This window comes from Leptonotus elevatus, chromosome 18 (genome assembly GCF_054856555.1).
Source record: "Leptonotus elevatus isolate MCC_2025b chromosome 18, RoL_Lele_1.0, whole genome shotgun sequence".
NCBI classification, from domain to species: domain Eukaryota; kingdom Metazoa; phylum Chordata; class Actinopteri; order Syngnathiformes; family Syngnathidae; genus Leptonotus; species Leptonotus elevatus.
In genome coordinates, this window is record NC_141256.1 from 1394068 (window position 1) to 1414301 (window position 20234).

General features: G+C 38.3%; 1 protein-coding gene across 5 annotated transcripts in view; it reads right to left on the minus strand.

Annotated features, from left to right (window-relative positions):
- Positions 1 to 4409: 4409 nt before the first annotated feature.
- Positions 4410 to 20234, minus strand: part of map3k7 (mitogen-activated protein kinase kinase kinase 7) — a 102224-nt gene continuing 86399 nt past the window's right edge. For 3 of the 5 annotated variants that reach the window (XM_086060641.1, XM_086060639.1, XM_086060643.1), the window contains 8 exons: positions 17853 to 17971; positions 17613 to 17760; positions 17219 to 17299; positions 14122 to 14189; positions 12467 to 12566; positions 12240 to 12301; positions 11984 to 12099; positions 4410 to 6703 (listed from right to left, as the gene is read on the minus strand). In XM_086060641.1, the coding sequence (XP_085916767.1) occupies positions 6523 to 6703; positions 11984 to 12099; positions 12240 to 12301; positions 12467 to 12566; positions 14122 to 14189; positions 17219 to 17299; positions 17613 to 17760; positions 17853 to 17971 (875 nt within the window). In that variant the 3' untranslated portion in view covers positions 4410 to 6522. The remainder of the gene's footprint in view (positions 6704 to 11983; positions 12100 to 12239; positions 12302 to 12466; positions 12567 to 14121; positions 14190 to 17218; positions 17300 to 17612; positions 17761 to 17852; positions 17972 to 20234) is intronic. The other 2 variants (XM_086060640.1, XM_086060642.1) reach the window with 2 other exon arrangements.

Below are 20234 nucleotides of genomic sequence, written 5' to 3' on the forward strand. Positions count from 1 at the left end.
TTTCTCTGCATTTGACCCATCCCCACAAGTAGCGGTGAGCAGCAGCAGGAGCTACGCTAGGGAATCATTTGGTGAGCTAACCCACCCCAATTCCAACTCTTAATGCTGAGTGTCAAGCAGGGAGGCAAATGGGCCCCATTTTTATAGTCTTTGGTATGACCCGGCCGGGGACTGAACCCACGACCTCCCAGTCTCAGGGCGGACACTCTACCACTAGCCACTGAGCTGGTAATTCAAACGATTATTTATTTTTTTGGTACAAAACAAGAAAATGTTTAAGCATTTAAAAATATTAAGAATAATTAAAAATAATAGAAACACTATACTTATGTAAGTTCCTCTTGGACCAAACAGTATTTATAATAATATATTCTGTATATATTTATTTATGTTGGCACAAAAACTTAAAGTTGGAGTGCAGCTTGTGCACTGTGCAGTAGGACGATCATTTATTTTTTGGTACAAAAACAAGAAAATGTTTAAATGTAAAAAACAAATACAAAAAAAAGTTTTTGGGGGATGAAACACAATTTATTTTATTTAAGTAGTTAAAAAATGTTTTATGTCAATTTAAACAAATCCCAAATTAGTATTAATAATCTTTTTCTTTTTTTACGATTATGCTTATTTTGTAATTGTTGAGTGTAATATTTGAAATTGTAATGGAATTTCGATTAATTGCACAGCCCTACTACCCAATGTCATGTTTTGTATAAAAGTGGATAACTACATGGTTGGAGGTATTTTCCAATGCAAGTCTTTTCTTGTCACCATTTTACAATACTCACGCCTCCGTCCTTTTTAGACACACTCGGCAACCATTGCTGCATACCCACAACTTTCTACTCATCTTTCTTTGTGAGATGAGGTGTGATCATGCGAGAGATCTTCCTATGAGGAATGTATTCTAGACAGCGGGTGGAACAGAATATTTATGCATGAGGTGTTCTGTGTTAAAATTATCCGAGCAGAAATCACACAATTCGATCAAAACAGTTAAATACCTTATTTCTATCTTTATTTGTGGCATCTGTCACATATTAAAAAAATATTTTAAGAAATGAGCGTATGAATAACCAAGCTGTTTTTTTGCCCCTTCCCAAGCAAGGACGACGCCAAACAGCAGATTATTTATGTTATTATTTATAAGATTATTTTTGGAACGGTAGTGTACATTTAGGGTACAGATTACTAAATTGAAGGTGAAGATGACTAAATTGAGGTTGCAGATTTTTAAATTGAGGGTACCGATTACCATAAATTGAGGATGCAGTTTAGTAAACTGAGGATACTGATTACTAAATTGAAGGCTTTGGACTGCCCCCAAATGACGGCCTTTTGCCCTCAAAAATTTGAGACAGTGCAAGTAAAGTTTTCATCTCTTTGCGCATGTGAGATTAGTGTCAGGTTTAGACATTTATTAAACACTACAAAAAAAAGGAGAGAAGACACTCACTTTTTGTTAGAAAGCTCGCAAGGAGAGAGAACTGCCTCCATACAATTTACCACTGCACTCTCTACAGAACCTCTCCTCATCCTTTCGTTTTATAATTTTTTACGCCCCTAGTTACATGGGTGTTCGGACTGGCTCAATCCATTATCTGAATGGATTGAGCCAGTCCGCTAAAACGGGTTAGATGTTCTTGTAGTCATCATGAGTCATCTCCTGTTAATCAGCTGTTAGATACGGCTGCCCTAATCTAGCTATGTGAATGTGTGTGGAAGCAGAGCAAAGCATTCTTCATTGCAAGCAGAAGCAATTTTTCATTGTAGCATATAGTAAAGTGCTTATTCGTGTGATATCTTATTGTAACAATTTTAAAATGAATAGCACATTTAAACATCATATTGTCAAACTTCAAAAGAATTTCTTGGTAAAAATCACGTGTGTACTCATTTTGTTTCTTTCACATAAAACATTGGTGTCATCCAAATCCTCATCATATTGTTTTGTCAATTCGTAATAATTTTCATCATTTTGTTTTAAACATACATACTGTATGTCCAGCTATCAGACCCATGTTGTCAATTATTATTATTGATAATGAAGACATTATACAACATCCTTGAATTCTGAGTATCACCTCCACAATTATTTCGAACATACCAATACCAAGTAATTGTTAAATAGACAAATAAAATATTCCTATCATAAAGCATAACATATATATATTTTTTAAACACAAATCATAGTCTTCTGTCAACAATATTAATACCACATAGAGCATGACATAACATTCTCTTTTCATCAAAAACCATATTAACGGAATAATCATCAATACAACAATATAATCCAAAACGGTGTCCGTAAAGTGTAATCAATGTGTTGTTGCACGTTCCTTTTAAGTCCCGATGTCCTTGTTAAGTTGCAGGTAGAAATCATCTTATTTTTTATTGTCTTTTCGAGAGGGAGAGGTTACCAGCGCATCACCTCTATATTTGTCAGTCAGTAATGTGTTCTTTTCCTGTACTTGATCCATCAAGTGTGTATGTAATATCCAATGTTTTTGCTCTAATGTGTGTGTATTGTCCATTGTTAGTAATTTAGCCAGCTGTCTCTCCTCCCCCTCAAGATGGCCCCAAAAACGAAAACTAAAAACAGCCCCGAATGAGTCCGATCGCATCTTACCCTCCTGTTCAATTCAGGAGAGGGACTCGTCTCCTCGAATTGTCCCCTCCAACACTTCCTGCACAATTGACAGGTCCTGGATTTCACAGCGGTTTGGGGAACCTTGTGGGGAGCGTGCTCCCATCCTCTTCACTGACTGACTTGGTCAGACTTTTCTACACAGTTAGACAAGCTGCTTGTTTTCCCTTTCTCTGATCTTGATTCGGTCAGGCTTCATTCCGCAACTGGACAAGGTGTTAGTCAATGGTACCTGTTTTGTGCCGTACGGTAGGTGAATCCAGGAGGGTCGTTCAGCAATCTTCACAGCCTTCGGGGTCGTCAACAATACTTACAAGGACCTTCCCACCTTGAGCTGGACCTTTGATCAAAACCCAGTCACTACCCTTGGTGGGAGGTTGGCCTTCCTGCAGAGGCAGAGAGTCGTCTGGCATTTGATTAAACATTTTCACTTCCTCGTCATTTAACAATCTCCTCATATAGTCACTTAAATCAATTTCTTTCTCTGCTCGGCTTAAAAGGTTATTTACAATAGGCACATTAAATAGTCTACCACACAAAATTTAAAGCGGACTAAACTGCCCTGTTCCTTTTACAATTCTCATATATATTTTAACTAAATCCAAACTATCTGACATAATCTTCATACCCCGTGTATTTATTTTTTCTCTTAACAATGTGACTTTCATTCGTTACTCCAAATAACTAATATGCCATATAGAGACATGATATACTTACACCATGCTTTTGCCATAATAATAACGTCCGGTTGTTTTGCTGGAACAATTAAAACGTATTTTAAAATGTTTAAATCATCAATCAGTACTTGGTAATATTCCCATTGTATTACTTTTGTTTAATTCAATAAAATCCATCGCAAAAAACCCCCATTGAATCACAAAAATTAAAAAAAATTCAAACATCAAACTCATATGTAGTAAAGTGTTGTTACCATGTTTACCAAATATCCCCCGTGTTGGTGCATTGGCCGGGAATTTTTTTTGATTACTCTTGAATATATTTTTTGTTGCTGATAAACTTCTGCTCCACACTTCAGTTTATTTATTAATAACATAGTGGAAATGTGTGTATTTAAAGGATTATTGTAGAGTTGGTCACTTTTTTAAAAACTTTTTTTGTAACTGCAGCCTCTGTGTTAAACTGTTAAACTGTGTTAAACATGGCAATAACATTTGCATAACATTTCATGACACATTTTATGCTGACAATGTCTGCAGCATGACAGAGAGCAGCACAGCGTTTTTATTTATTGATTGACATTTAAAACTATTTATATATTTATTTCCAAATGTATTTTTATGTAAATTTTTTAATCTCTTTTTATTTTAGTATTTATTTTTACTTATTGAGATTTTTAGTTGTTTTTATTTCCATGTATATATTTTTTGTATTTATTTTTTAATTATATTTTTTATATTATATTATATTTTTCTATAAGTTTTAATTTTCGCTTTTATTTTTTCATTTAGGCATTTTTGGTCCTCCATAAGAAGGCAGCGATCTTTCATTGCCACCATAACTGACAACTACTGTTTTAGCTGAAAACACCTCAGTGTATGCGTGTGAAAAATGACTTACATAGGTTAGGTTTACATTATGTAGCATTTTCCTGAAACGCTTTGCAGATGAATAGCATTCGGAGATTATGATATATATATTCCTTATAAGAGAAAGTTTATAATTGGCTGAATTTCTTACATCTGTAAAGTACTGTACATAAAAGATGCAGATGTGAAAAGCATCTCACAAACAACAAAAAGAATGCATATTTTGCCTCATTTAATTTTTTTTCCACAATTAAGTTTATTCATGACGTTTTCATACTGTCATCCAAACTACACATTGAAAGTTGCTGAGAACCTGTGTGAAGGTAAAATAATGGATCAACAAAAACAATCCTGACACAAAAAAAGCATTTAACATTCTTGGAAGTGCATGAACTAATTTTTTTTGTAATGACTTGCTAAGACCTTTAAAATTATGATTACTGAATTGTACTTTACAGATAAAACAGATATTGTACAAAAATACATAGGGGATATGAACTTACAGGATTTAAACGAGCTTTTGAGTACAATTCCATAATTTCTGAGTGCACAGCAAGAGGAAAACATTCACCACTATTTGCAGCACTAGCCAATGACCATTACTAAGGCTGCGTTCACACTGCAGCTCAATTCCGATTTTTTCATTCAATGTGAACGGTACAATTCCGATCTTTTCACACCCGACCTGGGCCTCTTTCGTACGTGGATATAAATCAGATATGTATGCGATGAGTCTGCACTGTGAACGCTGATCCGCACGCATTAGATTCATACATTATCAAAAGCCTGAGAGTGCTTGGGAGACTTGCTGACACTTCTGTGAATATATACAAAGCTGTTTTGAGGAGCAGTGTTACATTTTTATTTGTCTTTAATTTAATCACACTTGAAACATGAAGCATAAAGTTGACATGTGTGGCGATAGTAGAAATTCAGCCCTGCAGACGGTTCATCACGAACAGCGATGACGCGAGGTCATCTTCGGTAGACTTCTCTATGACATGATGAGGTCGAGCTGAATTTGCATAATGTATGCAGACAAGACACAAGAATCGAACTCCTAACGCGTCCGTGAAACGAGTCCACCAATCTGTAGCGAGCGTTGGCACAGCTAAATTTGCATATGACACTGTTAGAAGTCGCTTGCCTTGGCGGCTTGGCTTGCGGTAAAACGTGAATCGGGTTATTCCGTGAACACTGCGACGTGACGTTTTGGGTGTACGTCACTCGATGTGTGCTTTGAGCACGCGAGTCGTATCACAGGCGCGTTCATTCACATTAGATGTCGCATTTGTTTTTCTAATGTGAACAGTACATAAAAAGAAAAGATTTAACAAAAAAATTCGAATTGGGCATCACGCCCTGCAGTGTGAACGTAGCCTTAGTCTTTTTCTCATTTCCACTAATTGTCACTTAAAACAAGTCAAGCACTTAAAATGCAGGCATCTTCTAAGGCAACATGTGAACAAAAAACGGTATGATGTATGTATGGGCCTCTAGAAGCCACTTAAATGAGAATTCCCACACACCATAAAAAGTCATAAAGCAAACATGACTACAAAATAGAAAAGACAAAAGACATTTAGAATTAAAACAACACTTGAGTCAAATAAAAACTTTTTTTGCGGAATCCACACCTCTTATTTGCTCTAAAAGCTTAGTGTGTGCTACTTTTGCATTTGGGTGCACATGAACAGTTCTTTCTCTAAGGAACGTAAAGGATTACAAAGAAACAAACTACCTTTGAACCCAATACTATATGTGAAGTCCCTGGATGAATTCGGCGTGGTCTATGACAGGGACAACGCTGAATGGAAGAGGGGAAACTGAATATAAATACACAGATATACGTAGGGGTGTACAACATTTGGTTTTCCACACGCACTTCGTAGAACAGCTTCCAATTATCCTGCGCCTTCCATGAATTCTGCACACACTCATGTTGCTAAAGAGCAGCCTTGCTTTTTTCACATTCTCGAGGATTATTTTGCCATTGGCTGCTAAAAGGGTACCAGAGAATGCTAAGGAATGAAAAAAACATCAACTGAGAGCAACATGTCAAGTACACAAACCACCCTCAACAATCTGCTGTCACACTCAGCGGCAATGGAAGCAAAACTCCATATTGAATCCCAGCCGGCTCTGGGATGCAGTGATTGTTTGGTCTGCAGTCACAGATGACACTGTGAGTATGTGCAAATATATGTGCAGAAGACACTTTCCTGCTGGGCACAGACAGACACTACAGTGTGACATGCAGGATACACCAACACTAGACTGCTGTCGGAAGCCAGGAGTACGTAATCACACATGTGATGAGAAATCTCATCACAACGTCCCCTGCCGTTTCTGTTGCTGGACCCGGATCAGCTCCAGCTGTTTTTTGCACTTCTGGTAGTATGTGGACAAACTCTTGTTCTCTTCCAGGAGTTTTTTGTGTTCCTGCACCAGACGGGACGTGTTCTGCTGGTCCTTCTCATCTTGGTCCAGTTCAGCAATAAGTTCCTTTCTTCACAAATGGGGAGGAAAAATGAAATAAGCACTTTTATTTACACTAGTACAGTGGAACCTCATTATACGAAATAATCTATTCCTAAACATTCTGAGGATCTGAAACATTTGCCTGACATAAAGACAGAGCTGCTGTACTTCAGAGGACAAAAAACCTTAAAGATACAAATATATTCATCAATGAAGACTATACTGATGCTGTGAGACAAAAAAAAAGCTGCACATGAAAGAGGAGATGCCTTTTTAAGACATGACAAACTGATTATTCATCCCAGAGACAGTATGCTAAATTAGTGGAACGTAACCTTAATGTGTTATTTTATTTTATTTATTAGGGCTCGAGCAGTGAACGCTGCTCACTTGAATATCTGTAGTAGTGCTACCACTAGCAAATATTTTTAGAATCGATTAATCTATCGATTATTCAGTTGATTAATCGACACATCTGATTCATTCTAATTCTGCATTAAAGTATATTACAAAAGCATTTGTTTCCCTGATATTGTTTAGCAACCAGTGGTTGGTGTTCATTTCATACTTCATATTCGTATAGTGATTTAAAAAAAAAAAAAAAAAGGGGGGGTGGATTGATGTACCATGTTACTGGTTCTGTCATTGTTTTCCAAAGTAAAAACAGATGTTTGCAAATGTCTTATTTTGATTAAAAACAGAAGATAATCAGTCTTCTTTCATGAAGGTCTAAAAACAATTAGTTGATATGCTGAAATCAGAGGATTTGGACAATTTTAAATAAAAAAATGGCTCCAAACGACGACACGATTATTAAAATAGTTGTCAATTAATTTTATAATCAATTACTTGTCGATTAATCGATGAATTTTGCCAGCTTGTACATCTCATCCTCCCGACTTGGCACCTTATCAAAAGCAAAAGCAAACACTGTCAAAATTAACTCATTCACTCCCAGCCATTTTCCCTGAAGCAACACCCTTCGCTCCTGGCTGTTTTACTGGATTTTGACTGATTTTGTAAGGCCCACAGAATATTGTGTCTTATTTCTATAAAAACATGGAAACTACCAAAAGAAAGATTGTAGTCATTTATTTTATCAGGAAAAAAAGTACATTTGTATCTGTTTCCGTTTTGCAGCAATTAGCATTAGAGTATTAAGTTTCCTCATTATTCACAAAAAGAGCTTTTTGCAACATGGCCCTGGCTGATCTCTTTTACTCTGCTGCCACCAGCAGGCCGTTTTTTGTAATAACTACCATTGCTTTAAGCGACCTCTTTAGGTCAGAAGCTGCATCAAAGCCTTCTGTATTCGCAAGGCATAAAAACACACACCCAAAAAAACTTGTATAGACATTTTTCAGAGTGAAGGACAAAGTATTAAAAAACTTATTTATACATTTTGGGGTTTGAATGAGTTAAACTGGACAGTGATTTTGAATTGGTGCTGTTGTTAAATACAGCTTTTTCCATCTTAAGCAGCTGGCTAAGGTAAAGTCTGTCGTTTGGCAACAGCACTTTGAAGCAGTAAACTATGCTTTCGTCACATCTCGGCTGGATTACTGTAATGCACTTTAACGCCTGGTTCACCCGGCAAGATTTAAATTTTGCCGGCTGACTTCCAAACTGTGAGAGATGCCACACGTGATGAGAAAAAAATTACGGCACAATCAACACAACACACATGAACCGATTTCATTCATGAATGTTTCCTGGTTAGACAGGAAGTCTTACAAAACCTCTCGAGAGTCGAGATTAAACGTGACTTTCGAGTAAAAAAAACAAAAAAAAAAACACGGAGGACCAGTCGCGATACTTCCCGATTAGTTTTTAGCAGAGAAAAAGCCGTTGTTTAAAGGAGTGTAAAATAGCGTAAGCATGGACTTCCTGTTGCCATGACTGTTTTGGTTTTGGATTCCCCACTGTCTTGGCTGTGCGGTGTTTTGTCCTCAGGCACACGGCACACGGCACACGGCACACAGTGTGTTGAATATCCCCAATTTGAAGTCGTAGTGGCCCAAACGTCCTTCAGAGCGGCCGATATTGGTCTGAGCCGTGTGTGCTCAGACCGATGTGTTGTTACCACAGACGGCATGATTATCTGTTAAGATTAGGGATGTCTCGATCCAATCACATGATCGGAAATTGGGTCAGATCACGTGGTTGCTGACTCAATCGGAATCGGATATTGTCTCCCGATCAGGACTCGGATAAATATATGAGGTTATTTTTTTTATAACTTTTCTATTAAATCTGGAGTTGGCCGGTGGCACAGAGTGACACTTCATTTTTCCACACAGTGTGCGCGGCATGGCGTCACTTTACTACAGTGACACTATTAATGCCATCGAGCGGTGGGGCTAAACAAGGAAATGGCGCAGAGGTATTTGGAAGTAGATAATAAGTTATTATCATCTTTAATGTGGAAAGCGGAGATGGTGCGACTTGCACTGTGTGCAAAGTGAGCATTTCGGGTGGCGGAAAGGAAGTACAGTAGCGCACGTGCCATCCCGGCGGATCTAGCTGCGGCGCCTGCGCCCCTGGACGCCCTTCGAAGGTAGCGGCGCCTCGCCTAGCCAAGCGCAAATCCGAATTGTCGGACATCCTTAGCGGGGGTTGCCAAATCTCGCCCGGGCCGGCAGTCTAGCCAGGTGCGAGGCCTCACCCAAAGTCATGATATGGTAAGATTAAATACTGTAACGAACGTGTGTGTGTTCCGTATCTGTTAAGCACGCTTATGTTCGACTGTTAGTGAATGCAACACAGGTCTCGTGGGAGGGGAGGGGCAAGATGTGCAGTTTGGTTATGTGTGTTGGTGGGTTTTTTTTCTGCTAGCCTCGTGAGTTGTACTCTGTTTTCCCGCGTCGGCTACGGCCAACAGTGGCGTTTGCTGAGTGAAATAAAAAGGTGACATCTCAAACAACATTTGCTAGTGACGTTCTTGCAAGACGTTGCAATAAATGTTGCTTGCTTGCTCTTCAAATGCAGCCTTTTGTTTGTTGTGATAATGGCTTGTTTCGCGCACATATATACTGTATTTTTTTCTTCCGAAAGTAAAACAACAGTAGGTTAGCCCATCAATTTGTGTTAAGTAGCATGCTTTAAAACGGCTACAGTAGGTTGAAAAATTATTATACTGGTTAATAATAGCCCTTTGAGTAACTCATAGATGTGCCAAAAAAAGGGTGTTTAAATGTTTTATTTAGTTTAACCACTGTCCATTCACCATATGGAGGTGTTGGGGTAGTTTTGTTTAAAATAAATAAATAAACAAATACACCCCCCCCCCCCCCCGCAATAATAAAATGCCGAGGTATTGGATCGGGACTCGGAATTAAGATTATCGTTTGGATGTCAGCGCGTCCGTACGATTGTTGAGAGGGGAAATTCGGTGCTAAAATCGGGCTAATTCTCCTGCCGTATGAACCAGGCTTAACTAGTGCTTGTAAGAAGGACCACATAACTCCAACTCTGGCATCCCTTCACTGGCTCCCTGTACATTTTAGAATTTGTTTTAAGATTCTGTCTTCTTGTTTTCAAATCTTTAAATGATCCTGCCCCACCTTACCTTTCTGAGATCCTCCAACCCTACGCAAGTGCCCAGTGCCTCAGGTCAGCGTATCAGACACTACTCAAGGTACCGAGGACTAAACGCAGTCTTTTCCGTTGCCGGTCCCGGTCTTTGGAATGACCTCCCGCAAAAATTAGGAAAGCTCCCAATCTTTAAAACTCATCTTAAAACTAATTTTAATTCTTTACTTTTGACTCAGCATGTGACTCAGTGATGGTAGTTATAGTGGTTTGTGGTATTTATTGCTTTTATGTTACAGGGATGTGATTTGACCAAAGTGAAATTATCTGAAAATTTAGCCGGGGGTCTGGGGGCCGCGGGCACTCAGCTAGGTCCAGAGCTCATGGGTTTTCCGTGTTTTTAAGTACTTTCAATGCACTCAGATGACAAAGAAATAGACAAAACAACAGCATAAATTTTCAATGTATATTGAACTATCCCATATAAAATTGCAGTTTTAGTCAACTCAAAATCAGTCACATTCAAAAACATTGGACTGCCTTTGCTTTTAAAAACTATCACTGAGAATATCATCATATATATTTACCATGCAATAAATCATTTAATCAATCATTCTTAATTTAATACATAATGCATAACAAAAACATAAAATACCTCATGCAGCAAGCTCTGGTAAAAACACAATCATGCATTCGTCGAATGCATGATTGACTAAGATCATCTCTGTAACTGCATACATCAAGACAGTCAACATATTGAAACCTGAAAAGTGCGAACATGCAGCATTCATTTGAGTTTGTGTCAATGATTAACCATGTTAAATATTTATGGCCATTTTTATTACATTATAATATTTTCGAAAATTTGATTTCGATTAATTTGAAAAGTTTACCACCGACCTCAAAATTCACGACTCTGTCAGCAACTGGTACAGGTTGTTGGGGTGGATCACGTCTCTCTATTACCGCTTCCGATTGTGATGTCAATAAGGGATGGAGGCCGTAAAGTTTTGGAGTTTTCGTTTGGGCACCGAAACTTCCAGCGATGGAATAATTTGTTGTTCTTGACTGGAGTTCTTTCACGTGTTTTTTGCTCTTTGCGTGACTTTCAAGAGCTTTGAAACCTCTCCCACCATAGTCAACGGTATCACGGCACCAAATGCAAAGCGCTTTCCCGGCACGATCGATCTTCCGAATAAAGTCACTGAACAAATTCGTCACAGTCTTCTTTCCAACATTTGTAGATATATCCTTCTCTAACCAGTCCCATCGAAACTTGTTTTTTACGATCTTGTCAATTTCCTTAACTCGCGGAGCATCTTTGCGTTCGATCACGGACATCTTTCTTTAAACACCCGGCAAAAACGTCTGTGAAATGAACAATGGCATACTCCTATGCCTTTATAACAAGCGCGTTTATTGGTCAACAAACAATGGCATACGCCTATGCCTTTATAACAAGCGCGTTTATTGGTCAACACGGAGACTTCAGCCAATCGCAAGATCAGTTTCATTTCAGTTACGGAAACACTCAAATGGAATGCTGTCGAGAGACGAAATCGGATTTTTTACCACTTAAAAAATTGTAACATTTTATTTTTGGAGATAAAAAAAGCGGAATTCCGCGAATTAGCGGAAAAATCACATCCCTGATTATTAATTCATTGTTGCAACTGTCTTGTATTTTTGCTCCATGTACATCAATTATATGCAGCGGTGGTTGCTTTAAAGTGGTCTTTAAATACAGTTGAGTTGAGTTAAACATTGCTTTACTTACTTCCTTTGGATTAGCAAGGCGATCTCTGTTTGCACTTTCAGATATTCTTGTGCCATTTTGCAGTGTTGCTCAAAAACAGCCATGGACTCTTTTGAGTTGGGGAAAGGAGCAAGGGGCTGGAATAAAATGGATGCTATTGTTACCACTCATGTTGCCAATATATATTGTATCGTGTACGTGTATTTGAAGAATAAAGTGATTGCAATACCAAAATTATATTTAAAAAAAGAAGAAGAAAAAAACCCATTAAGTGTACCTGCAGCTGGTGATCAAGGGTGAGATAAGCCATTGGAATTGAATTGTCTGAGCCGTTGGTGTCTATGAAAGAAATTCTATGTTGTCATGACTGCACTGGCACTGAATCTGTAAGAATCTCTAAATTAATCTGCTTGCTGTACCAACACTGTTAAATAACCAACTATTACATAATTGAGAGTTTGCTTATTAAATATTTTTATTATCGCTCACAGCTGTGATAAATACCTGTGGGGTCATCAGGGGAGAAGTAACCTCTACTGTTTGTCTTGTCAGGAGGCATCATCCTCAAACTGGGACTAGAAGATCGGCTATTGTTCTTGCTTCCCTGCAAGAGCACATAAATTACATCAATGATGAGTCCGTATAAAAGCTGAGCAATGCACGGTGTTTGACAAATTACGTGCCGAAAATCCAAGCACTACAGCAGCAGCAGTCAGACTCGGACAAATAAAACAAAGCCCCACTCGCAGCCTTGCCAGTGCCACTGGCAGTATGTTTGAAATGGCAGATGACATTGATGACACTGACAGTACCCTGTTCTTCATTTAATGCCAACCGCAAATCTTGCATATTAGTTAACTTCGGTTAGCAAACTTGCTAGCAAACACCAATGCCATTCAACAACATGTGTGTGACAAACACTTTGTATACTTCCACTTGGATCTCACTCTGCTTTATGTGAAACTCAAAAGTCATTTATTTTGTATGTAAAATGTTTGCAGGGACACAACAGAAAGGTTAGCTAAAGATTGTTGGCTAGGTGACCTACCTGACTCGAATATACGCCTTGAGCTGTGTTTTAAATAGTCATAAAATGTGAAGACTAAATGTTAAACATGTTGTTAAATGTTGTTGTGAGCTGTTAATCAGAATGGGCTACTACTAGTAACCTGAATAGTTAGGTGTATCTTCTAAACTATTTTAATCGTAATATTTTTATTTTTGGCTTTCAAGTTACCCACAGTGACTCCTTTCACCTTTTTTTTTTACATTACGTTCAATTCAACCCTGCAAATAAAAGGGTATTGTTTTTAAACAAAAATGTGCAGTTTTTAGGTACCGATTTGAGAACCGTTTAAGCACCGGAACCATTTGAAAAGCACAGAGAAGGTACCGGTATCATATAAAACCAAACAATACCCAACCCTAATCATTAATGTGATATGTTCACACTAAGCAGAATGTGGAGAAAAACATTTTTGTTTCAGACATGGTACTATCTTAATTCTCCACATATATTTTATTACTATTTTAGCTTTAAATTTGTGTCTTTGCATATCTAGAATAGCTTTAATAATAGTAGTAGTGGTACTCACACTCACACCAACAGACACACAGTGCCCACACCCCTACACCTTTTCTATACAGCATTGTGGGCCATGTCAAATGCTAATTTTAGTAGCTATATGCCACAGGCCGCTATTTGTTTGGATACCACTGACCTAGGTCTACTAAAATTGGGGGCATATGTAAGTGTCCAAGAATTATGCAAAAGTTTCTAGGAGCCATATTCTAAACCAAACATGAAGTCCGCCATTCATCCAATCAATGGGAGTTTCATATAAAGATGTGATGAAAAGCCATCAAAAGCTTTTTATTTTGTCGAACTTTGATTGACTTTGCCATGACAATAAAAGCTCTTAAAAAATTATAGTGTAGTGCTTTCCTTTTACGCATATTTGAGTGAAACCCTCGTCACCAAACACTTGTCATCAGCGACCATCACTTTACATATCACTGGCTCCGGTGCAAAACGTGCTATGTTCTTGCTGTTTTGGATATATTGTTGACAGACTCGACTCAAGATTGGAGAAAACAGACCCAAAAAAGAGAATCTCCTTTCCACAAGTCTCTTAAGCTCCCCGATTGTTTGAACTTACCTGGGTGGACTCCGTGCCAATTCCTGGCAAATCCTGCACAGAACGGCGCCGCTGAGGCTCACATGTGGCTATGAACAGGGTAGGAAAAACAAGGACAGACAAATGCAGATAAGTATGAGGTGGGTGATCTTTATTATTTTCTTGACAAAGAAACAAATATTTGCCTATAATGTTTCTATTAAGACTACTTCCAGGGAACAACTAGCAAATCACTCAAACAATTCAAACGAGAATAGTTGTTTGTTGGGTTTAGTTTTGTGAAGCTACTGGTGGTCAGACAAAGTCTGGCAAAACAACCAAGAATAAGTGATGACAAGATGAGGAATAAAATTGTATAGTCATACATTGTCTTATTTTGTTTATATAAAATATTACTCAACAGTTCTGTCTGTTATGACAGATTTTAAAATGTTGCTTTTAATTTCACTAATGTATCGCAAAACACCAGTGTCACTGTTGTGGACTTTTACAATACAATTTCCAGTTCCTTTTACCACTTCCTGTACCAAGTGAGGGCCAAATGGCCCAGGTCCGGCATTTGAAAGGGGAGGAAAAAAATATTGGAATAATCTTGGTATTTCTAGTTAATCTGTCTATCTAGTAGGCTACATGGCAAAAAAAAAAGAAGCTTTTACATTGGCCACTGTCAGCTCGAGAAACCAATCACAAAACACAAACAGGCATTATTTACACAATATTGTACTGCCACATTCTTAATATTATTTAAGGGAGGTGTGAGAATTGGTTATTGACCAAAATGTAAACTACCAGCTAGGGTTGGGCAGTAAAACGGTATCCCGGGGTGTCCAAACATGGCAACGGTGTCACTGTCAATACAGTCATGTGAAAAAACCAACCCCAAAAAAAACATTAGCCTGCAGTGTATAATGACCTATTATGATATTAAACAAAATTCTTTGATAACATGACATTTGTAATTATTTTCAAATTACTAATACTATAGCAATGAATATTACTATAACGGTTTAAAATTAATAGTAAGCTGTGACAGTCACATAACCGCTCAGACGGAGCGAGGCAAAATGGCCAGTCAGCACAGCTCGGTTAAGCGGTCACTTAATAAAAAGAAAAAAAATGCAACTGCTACAATTTGGCAGCAAATAATGATGTGGCCTGTACACAAAATGACTGTAATGGTGCGAAATGGAATATACTTCGTATCTCCGGACTCATCTGGTAAGCGATAAGTTTGTTGCCGCGCCACAAAGTGCTTTTATTTATACCAAAAAATCAGTAAGTGATTTTGTTTTCGTCCATGGACACACAACCGAGACCGAGGCACGCAGGTGAGTGTATCTGTGCGTGCTCTAGGGGTGGGGGCTGCGTGCTTATGTTTGTGTGTCGCGTAGATGTCGGATATGCGCCCACAGCGGGGTTCATTAAAAGAGTCCAGTAAATCGAGAAACAATTTGTAAGTGTGGAGGACCGTAGAAGTTTGTGCGCGTCCGCGGGGAACAATGTATTCTACGTAATGCTATCTGAGCTTGGCTCCCCGGCGTAAAAGGAGCGCATACACGTCAGCTACAGTACACTTCAGCTAAAGACGTGCTGTCATGAAGTGACAGACATTCAAATGCGCTTCGTCACACAAAATATTATTATTATTACAAATGCAACTGGAGCACACAGTGAACAGATCTGTGACCATTAACTTCTAGACAAAATGGTGCTGTTGTCAGCGCAAGATAGGTCTTAAAAAAAAAAGTCTAAAATTAGCAATGGTATTACCGTATACCCCGGTGAAATGTGGAGACGGTAAAACGGTGTCAAAATTTGAATACCGCCCAACCCTACTACCAGCATGATAAATTGCCATAAAACACCAAATATATTATAATTAAATAAAATGTCAACAGACATTTAGTTACTAGTTCTGTACTAATTTATGTCTCAAGATCACAAAAATTACAATTATCAGAGCTATTTCTGTTTTATATGCATATTCACTTATCATAACAACCTCAAATAGCAATAGTCAAGGTCAACAAGTGCAACAAGGGATGTAAGGGCCATAGTTTTTTTCTTACCTCTTTTACCGCCAAAAACATTTAAATGACGTATACTAAAATCCAAATGAATGCCGCCAAAAACGTTAACTGACGTTTACTACGGGTTTTTCCTCCTCAATGGGCAGTAGAAGTTGCGCAGCGCTGCCTATTCAATGGACTGAAACTGAAATCACAAACACCCACTAACTATGGCCAGCAAATGGCAGCATTGTATCTCTTTTCAATGAGCTCTCAGTATATGGAATTACAATGAAACATGACCAATCGGATGAAATAGAACGTTTTCAAGGATGACGTGAATGATCAAAGCCTTTGTCACATTAAATCAAATTCACGGAGCGTCACTAAACAAAAAATATATTTTCAAAAAAAAACTTGTTTTCTCTTTATGTTTTAAATTTTCGTTCAATGTCACTCAAATTACCTATTTTCAAATGGTGATTACTTAAGAACGTGATAAGGTAGAAACATACTTTTTTCTAATGAAAGAATGGAACGCGATCTTTCTCACACAATATTCTGTTTGCCTTGAAAGATGAGTGAAAATGCTCAAAATCGTCTGGTACTGTCGGGGTTGTATTTTTGATAACGTGTGGCAGTAAAACAGTTAATTGCATAAAATGCAGGCCAAGCTACAGTGGTAGATGATATGATGATACCTTTCTACTCATGACCAGCTGCTTGCCAAGCCAGTCATATGACATACAGGACATGCACAGAGTTAGAAGCATTATCAAATGCATTTATCAATTAATCAATTGATTTCATCAGTTCAAACTGATAGAAGATGGGACATGAAAAAGCAAAAATTCTAATTCATGTTCTATTTTTGTTTTAAAAACAAAGCAATAAAAGGCAGTTCTGTGTGTGCAACTCTAGGACAAGCTCATAAAGTTTTTTTTTTTTATTACTCTTGAATTCCACAACTATTAACACTTCTCACATTATGTATCCATTATGTCAAGGAGTGACACACAGGAGAGGAATGAGTCAGAGCTGCGCAACCCAAGAGCTTTACCAAAACCAACTCAACCAAATCAGCAGGAGGCCCAGCAGTTCAGCTATACCTGTGACGACGATCTTGGGAACATCCAGAATGGTGCCAAATGATGCTGTTTTACGATGGCCTCGTTTATACTGCGGGCGTGCTGCAAAAACATATACACATGCATACAGCTGCATACACAATAAGCGTGCAGACTATAAAAGACTTGAAGCCAACTGGACTGGAAACGCAGGCACATGCAGAGTTGACTTTGTGCAAGGGCAACATGCATCCCAGTCATTCCAGATGCTGAGAGGTGGCAACATTTATAGTTAATTTCTTCCTTCCCTCCTCCCCCTCATACAGGTCTGGCTCCTAAGGGTTCTCAGAAAGGCCTCCCTCCAATACCATTGATCAAGTCTAAATAATAACAGCAGTAAAAATAAACAAATGAATACATGTATTTATTCTATTACCTGCTGGTACAAATCCCATCTTGGGCTCTAGCTCTGAAAGGTCAGCACTCATTCGCTTATTGTCAGATAAAGACAAGCCCTGTGTCCGAGCAGGCAGACTCTCAAAACTACCTCCTCTGGAAAGAGGCAGCGTCCTCAAAGGGTCTCCCTGAAACACCAAAATCAGGGTCACTTCATCTACACCTGCTTGTGAAACATAATTTTTTTTCTAAATCAAAATAAAGAAAAATATGACTTTGCCTTCGGCTTGAAGTGAGGCGCAAACTGGGGTGTGATCTTAATAGTGTCGTTGCTTCCTTGGGAATCACTGTGCTCAATGTTAGCATCACTTTTGTTGCCAGTGCTGTCCACATATGAACCTGTTTCAAAGGAAAAAACACAATTTCAACAAATTTCCCAAAATATTTATGTCTGCCAACATAAAAAGAAAACCTACAGTCCTCTGCACTGGGGGGCGGACATGCTAACCAGTCATCCACCGTGCCACATTATACCACGCTATATATTTATTTCAAAGTGATACATATGTCTGTAATTAAGAACAGAATATACAGCAGAAAATGAGCTGAGTCTTGAAGGCAACCATATGTTTTTAAATGCAGTCAATGAAGACTGATATGCTAAACAATGCTACATTTGGGCTTAAAGCAAAGCTATGATGCTGCCAATGCAGTTAAGATGTAATTTGTGTTGAATAGTGGTGTGTTGAAAAGACCTCAAGTCTGGGCTACATTTCAATTTCACTGAATTACTAATTATTGATGCATTTGGACAAATTTTAAATTAATGCATTCCCCCCTCACCCTCCCAATACATTAATTTCTCACAGTTTGACAATTTACTACCATTGAAACAGTATTTTTAATTCCACATATAGTACAAACCCAAATTCCAATGATGTTGAGAGGTTGTGTAAAATGAAATGTTAATTCAAAACAGAAAGCAGTTTTGAAAATCCTTTTGAACCTATATTCAATTGACTCTTGGCAAACCACGCACGAACCACGCCCCCAAACGTCCACAGCTCCGACATGCGGCTCGAAGCTCCAAAGACCTCCATTGTAAAATTGATGCACAAAACTTTTGTCAGCTTTAATAAAAATAGACCAAACAAAGTTCCAACAAGCTGTGGACCGGACCTCCAACAAGCAAAATAGTGAAGCGATGTACCCATAGATTGTGTAAATCGTACATGAGGAATCCACAAAGTGGAGGAATGTCTTCAATGGATCATTGTGGACGGCCTCACCCCCAGCTAAATGTCTCCAAAACATTAAAGCATTTCCTAAGTTTGTTTTAAGGTAAGACGATTATGTGCTAGGCTTAAGCTAACTAGCAACCAAACGAGCTAAAAGCCAGCTTTTGTCATATTCACTTTAGCTCGAGAGGTAAGATCACCCACAAAACTGATCATCAAAGTTATACTTACGATTATTTAATATTGTACATTAACAGGATATCATTATCATCGGCCATTCATCACCTCATTCGGCGAGCATGTCCACATTTTTGGTGAGTTCTTTATGTGAAACACCTCGTAAAAATACACGGTATATCTTGATCATTATTATGTTAGCTGGGTAACTTGACGTCCTAGTAGGTAGTTTACACTGGGTCTCATACCGGGACCTCTGTGATGTTTCATAGATTTACACAAAGTAAACAGCATTGTAACAGCCATATTGTACTTATTTTGTTTTCATCTTTCACGTAGCATTTTGTTTTATCTCAGAGTAAACAATCGTTCTGTTACAGACAGAGGGGGGGGGGGGGGGGGAATGTCATTAGTTTACTGGTACATTTATCAACTCATTTGCTCCCAAAAATGCATAAAAACTTTCTATTTTAAATATTGCCATGGTCCCAAAAACTTGTTTATAGATTGTTTTATGTTTTCTTATGCAAGAGCATACAAAAGGCTTTGATGCAGCTTCTGACCTGTAGAGGTCGCTTAAAACAATGGTAGTTATTACAAAAAACGGCCAGCAGGTGGCAACAGAGTATAAGAGATACACCAGGGCCATGATGCAACAAGCTCTTTTCCCCAGTGTTTTCAACAGGTTTGTGAATAATGAGGAAACTTAGCTATATTCTATTTTGTTTTTATAGAAATAGAACACAATATTCTGTGGGCCTTAAAAAATCTGTCAAAATCCAGTAAAACAGCCGGGAGCGAAAGAGTGTTGCTTCAGTGAAAATGACTGGGAGTGAATTAGTTAATTTTGACAGTGTTTGCTTTAGATAAGGTCGGAAGGATGAGATGTACAAGGACGCTCGGAGCGCGTTTCAGAACACACCTACATGTTCTGGTGGTGTGCAGTGCGAATATGAATGCAGCCTATGATCAGTAGCTCGGCATTTACTGTATTTGTCATCTTACATTAAATGTATTAAGTGTAACAAGTGTTTAGAAGGATGGGAACTGTGTGCGGTCGTTCATACTTGCTTAATAGAGGCGTAAATACCACCCCCGTTTTTATATTAATATAACACAATATTCTGTGGGCTTTGCAAAATCAGTCAATACCCAGTAAAGCAAAGGGGGTTACTTTAGTGAAAATGGCCAGGAGTGAATGAGTAAAAAAAAATAAAAAAAAATTGTGGGATTACAATTTCCACGCT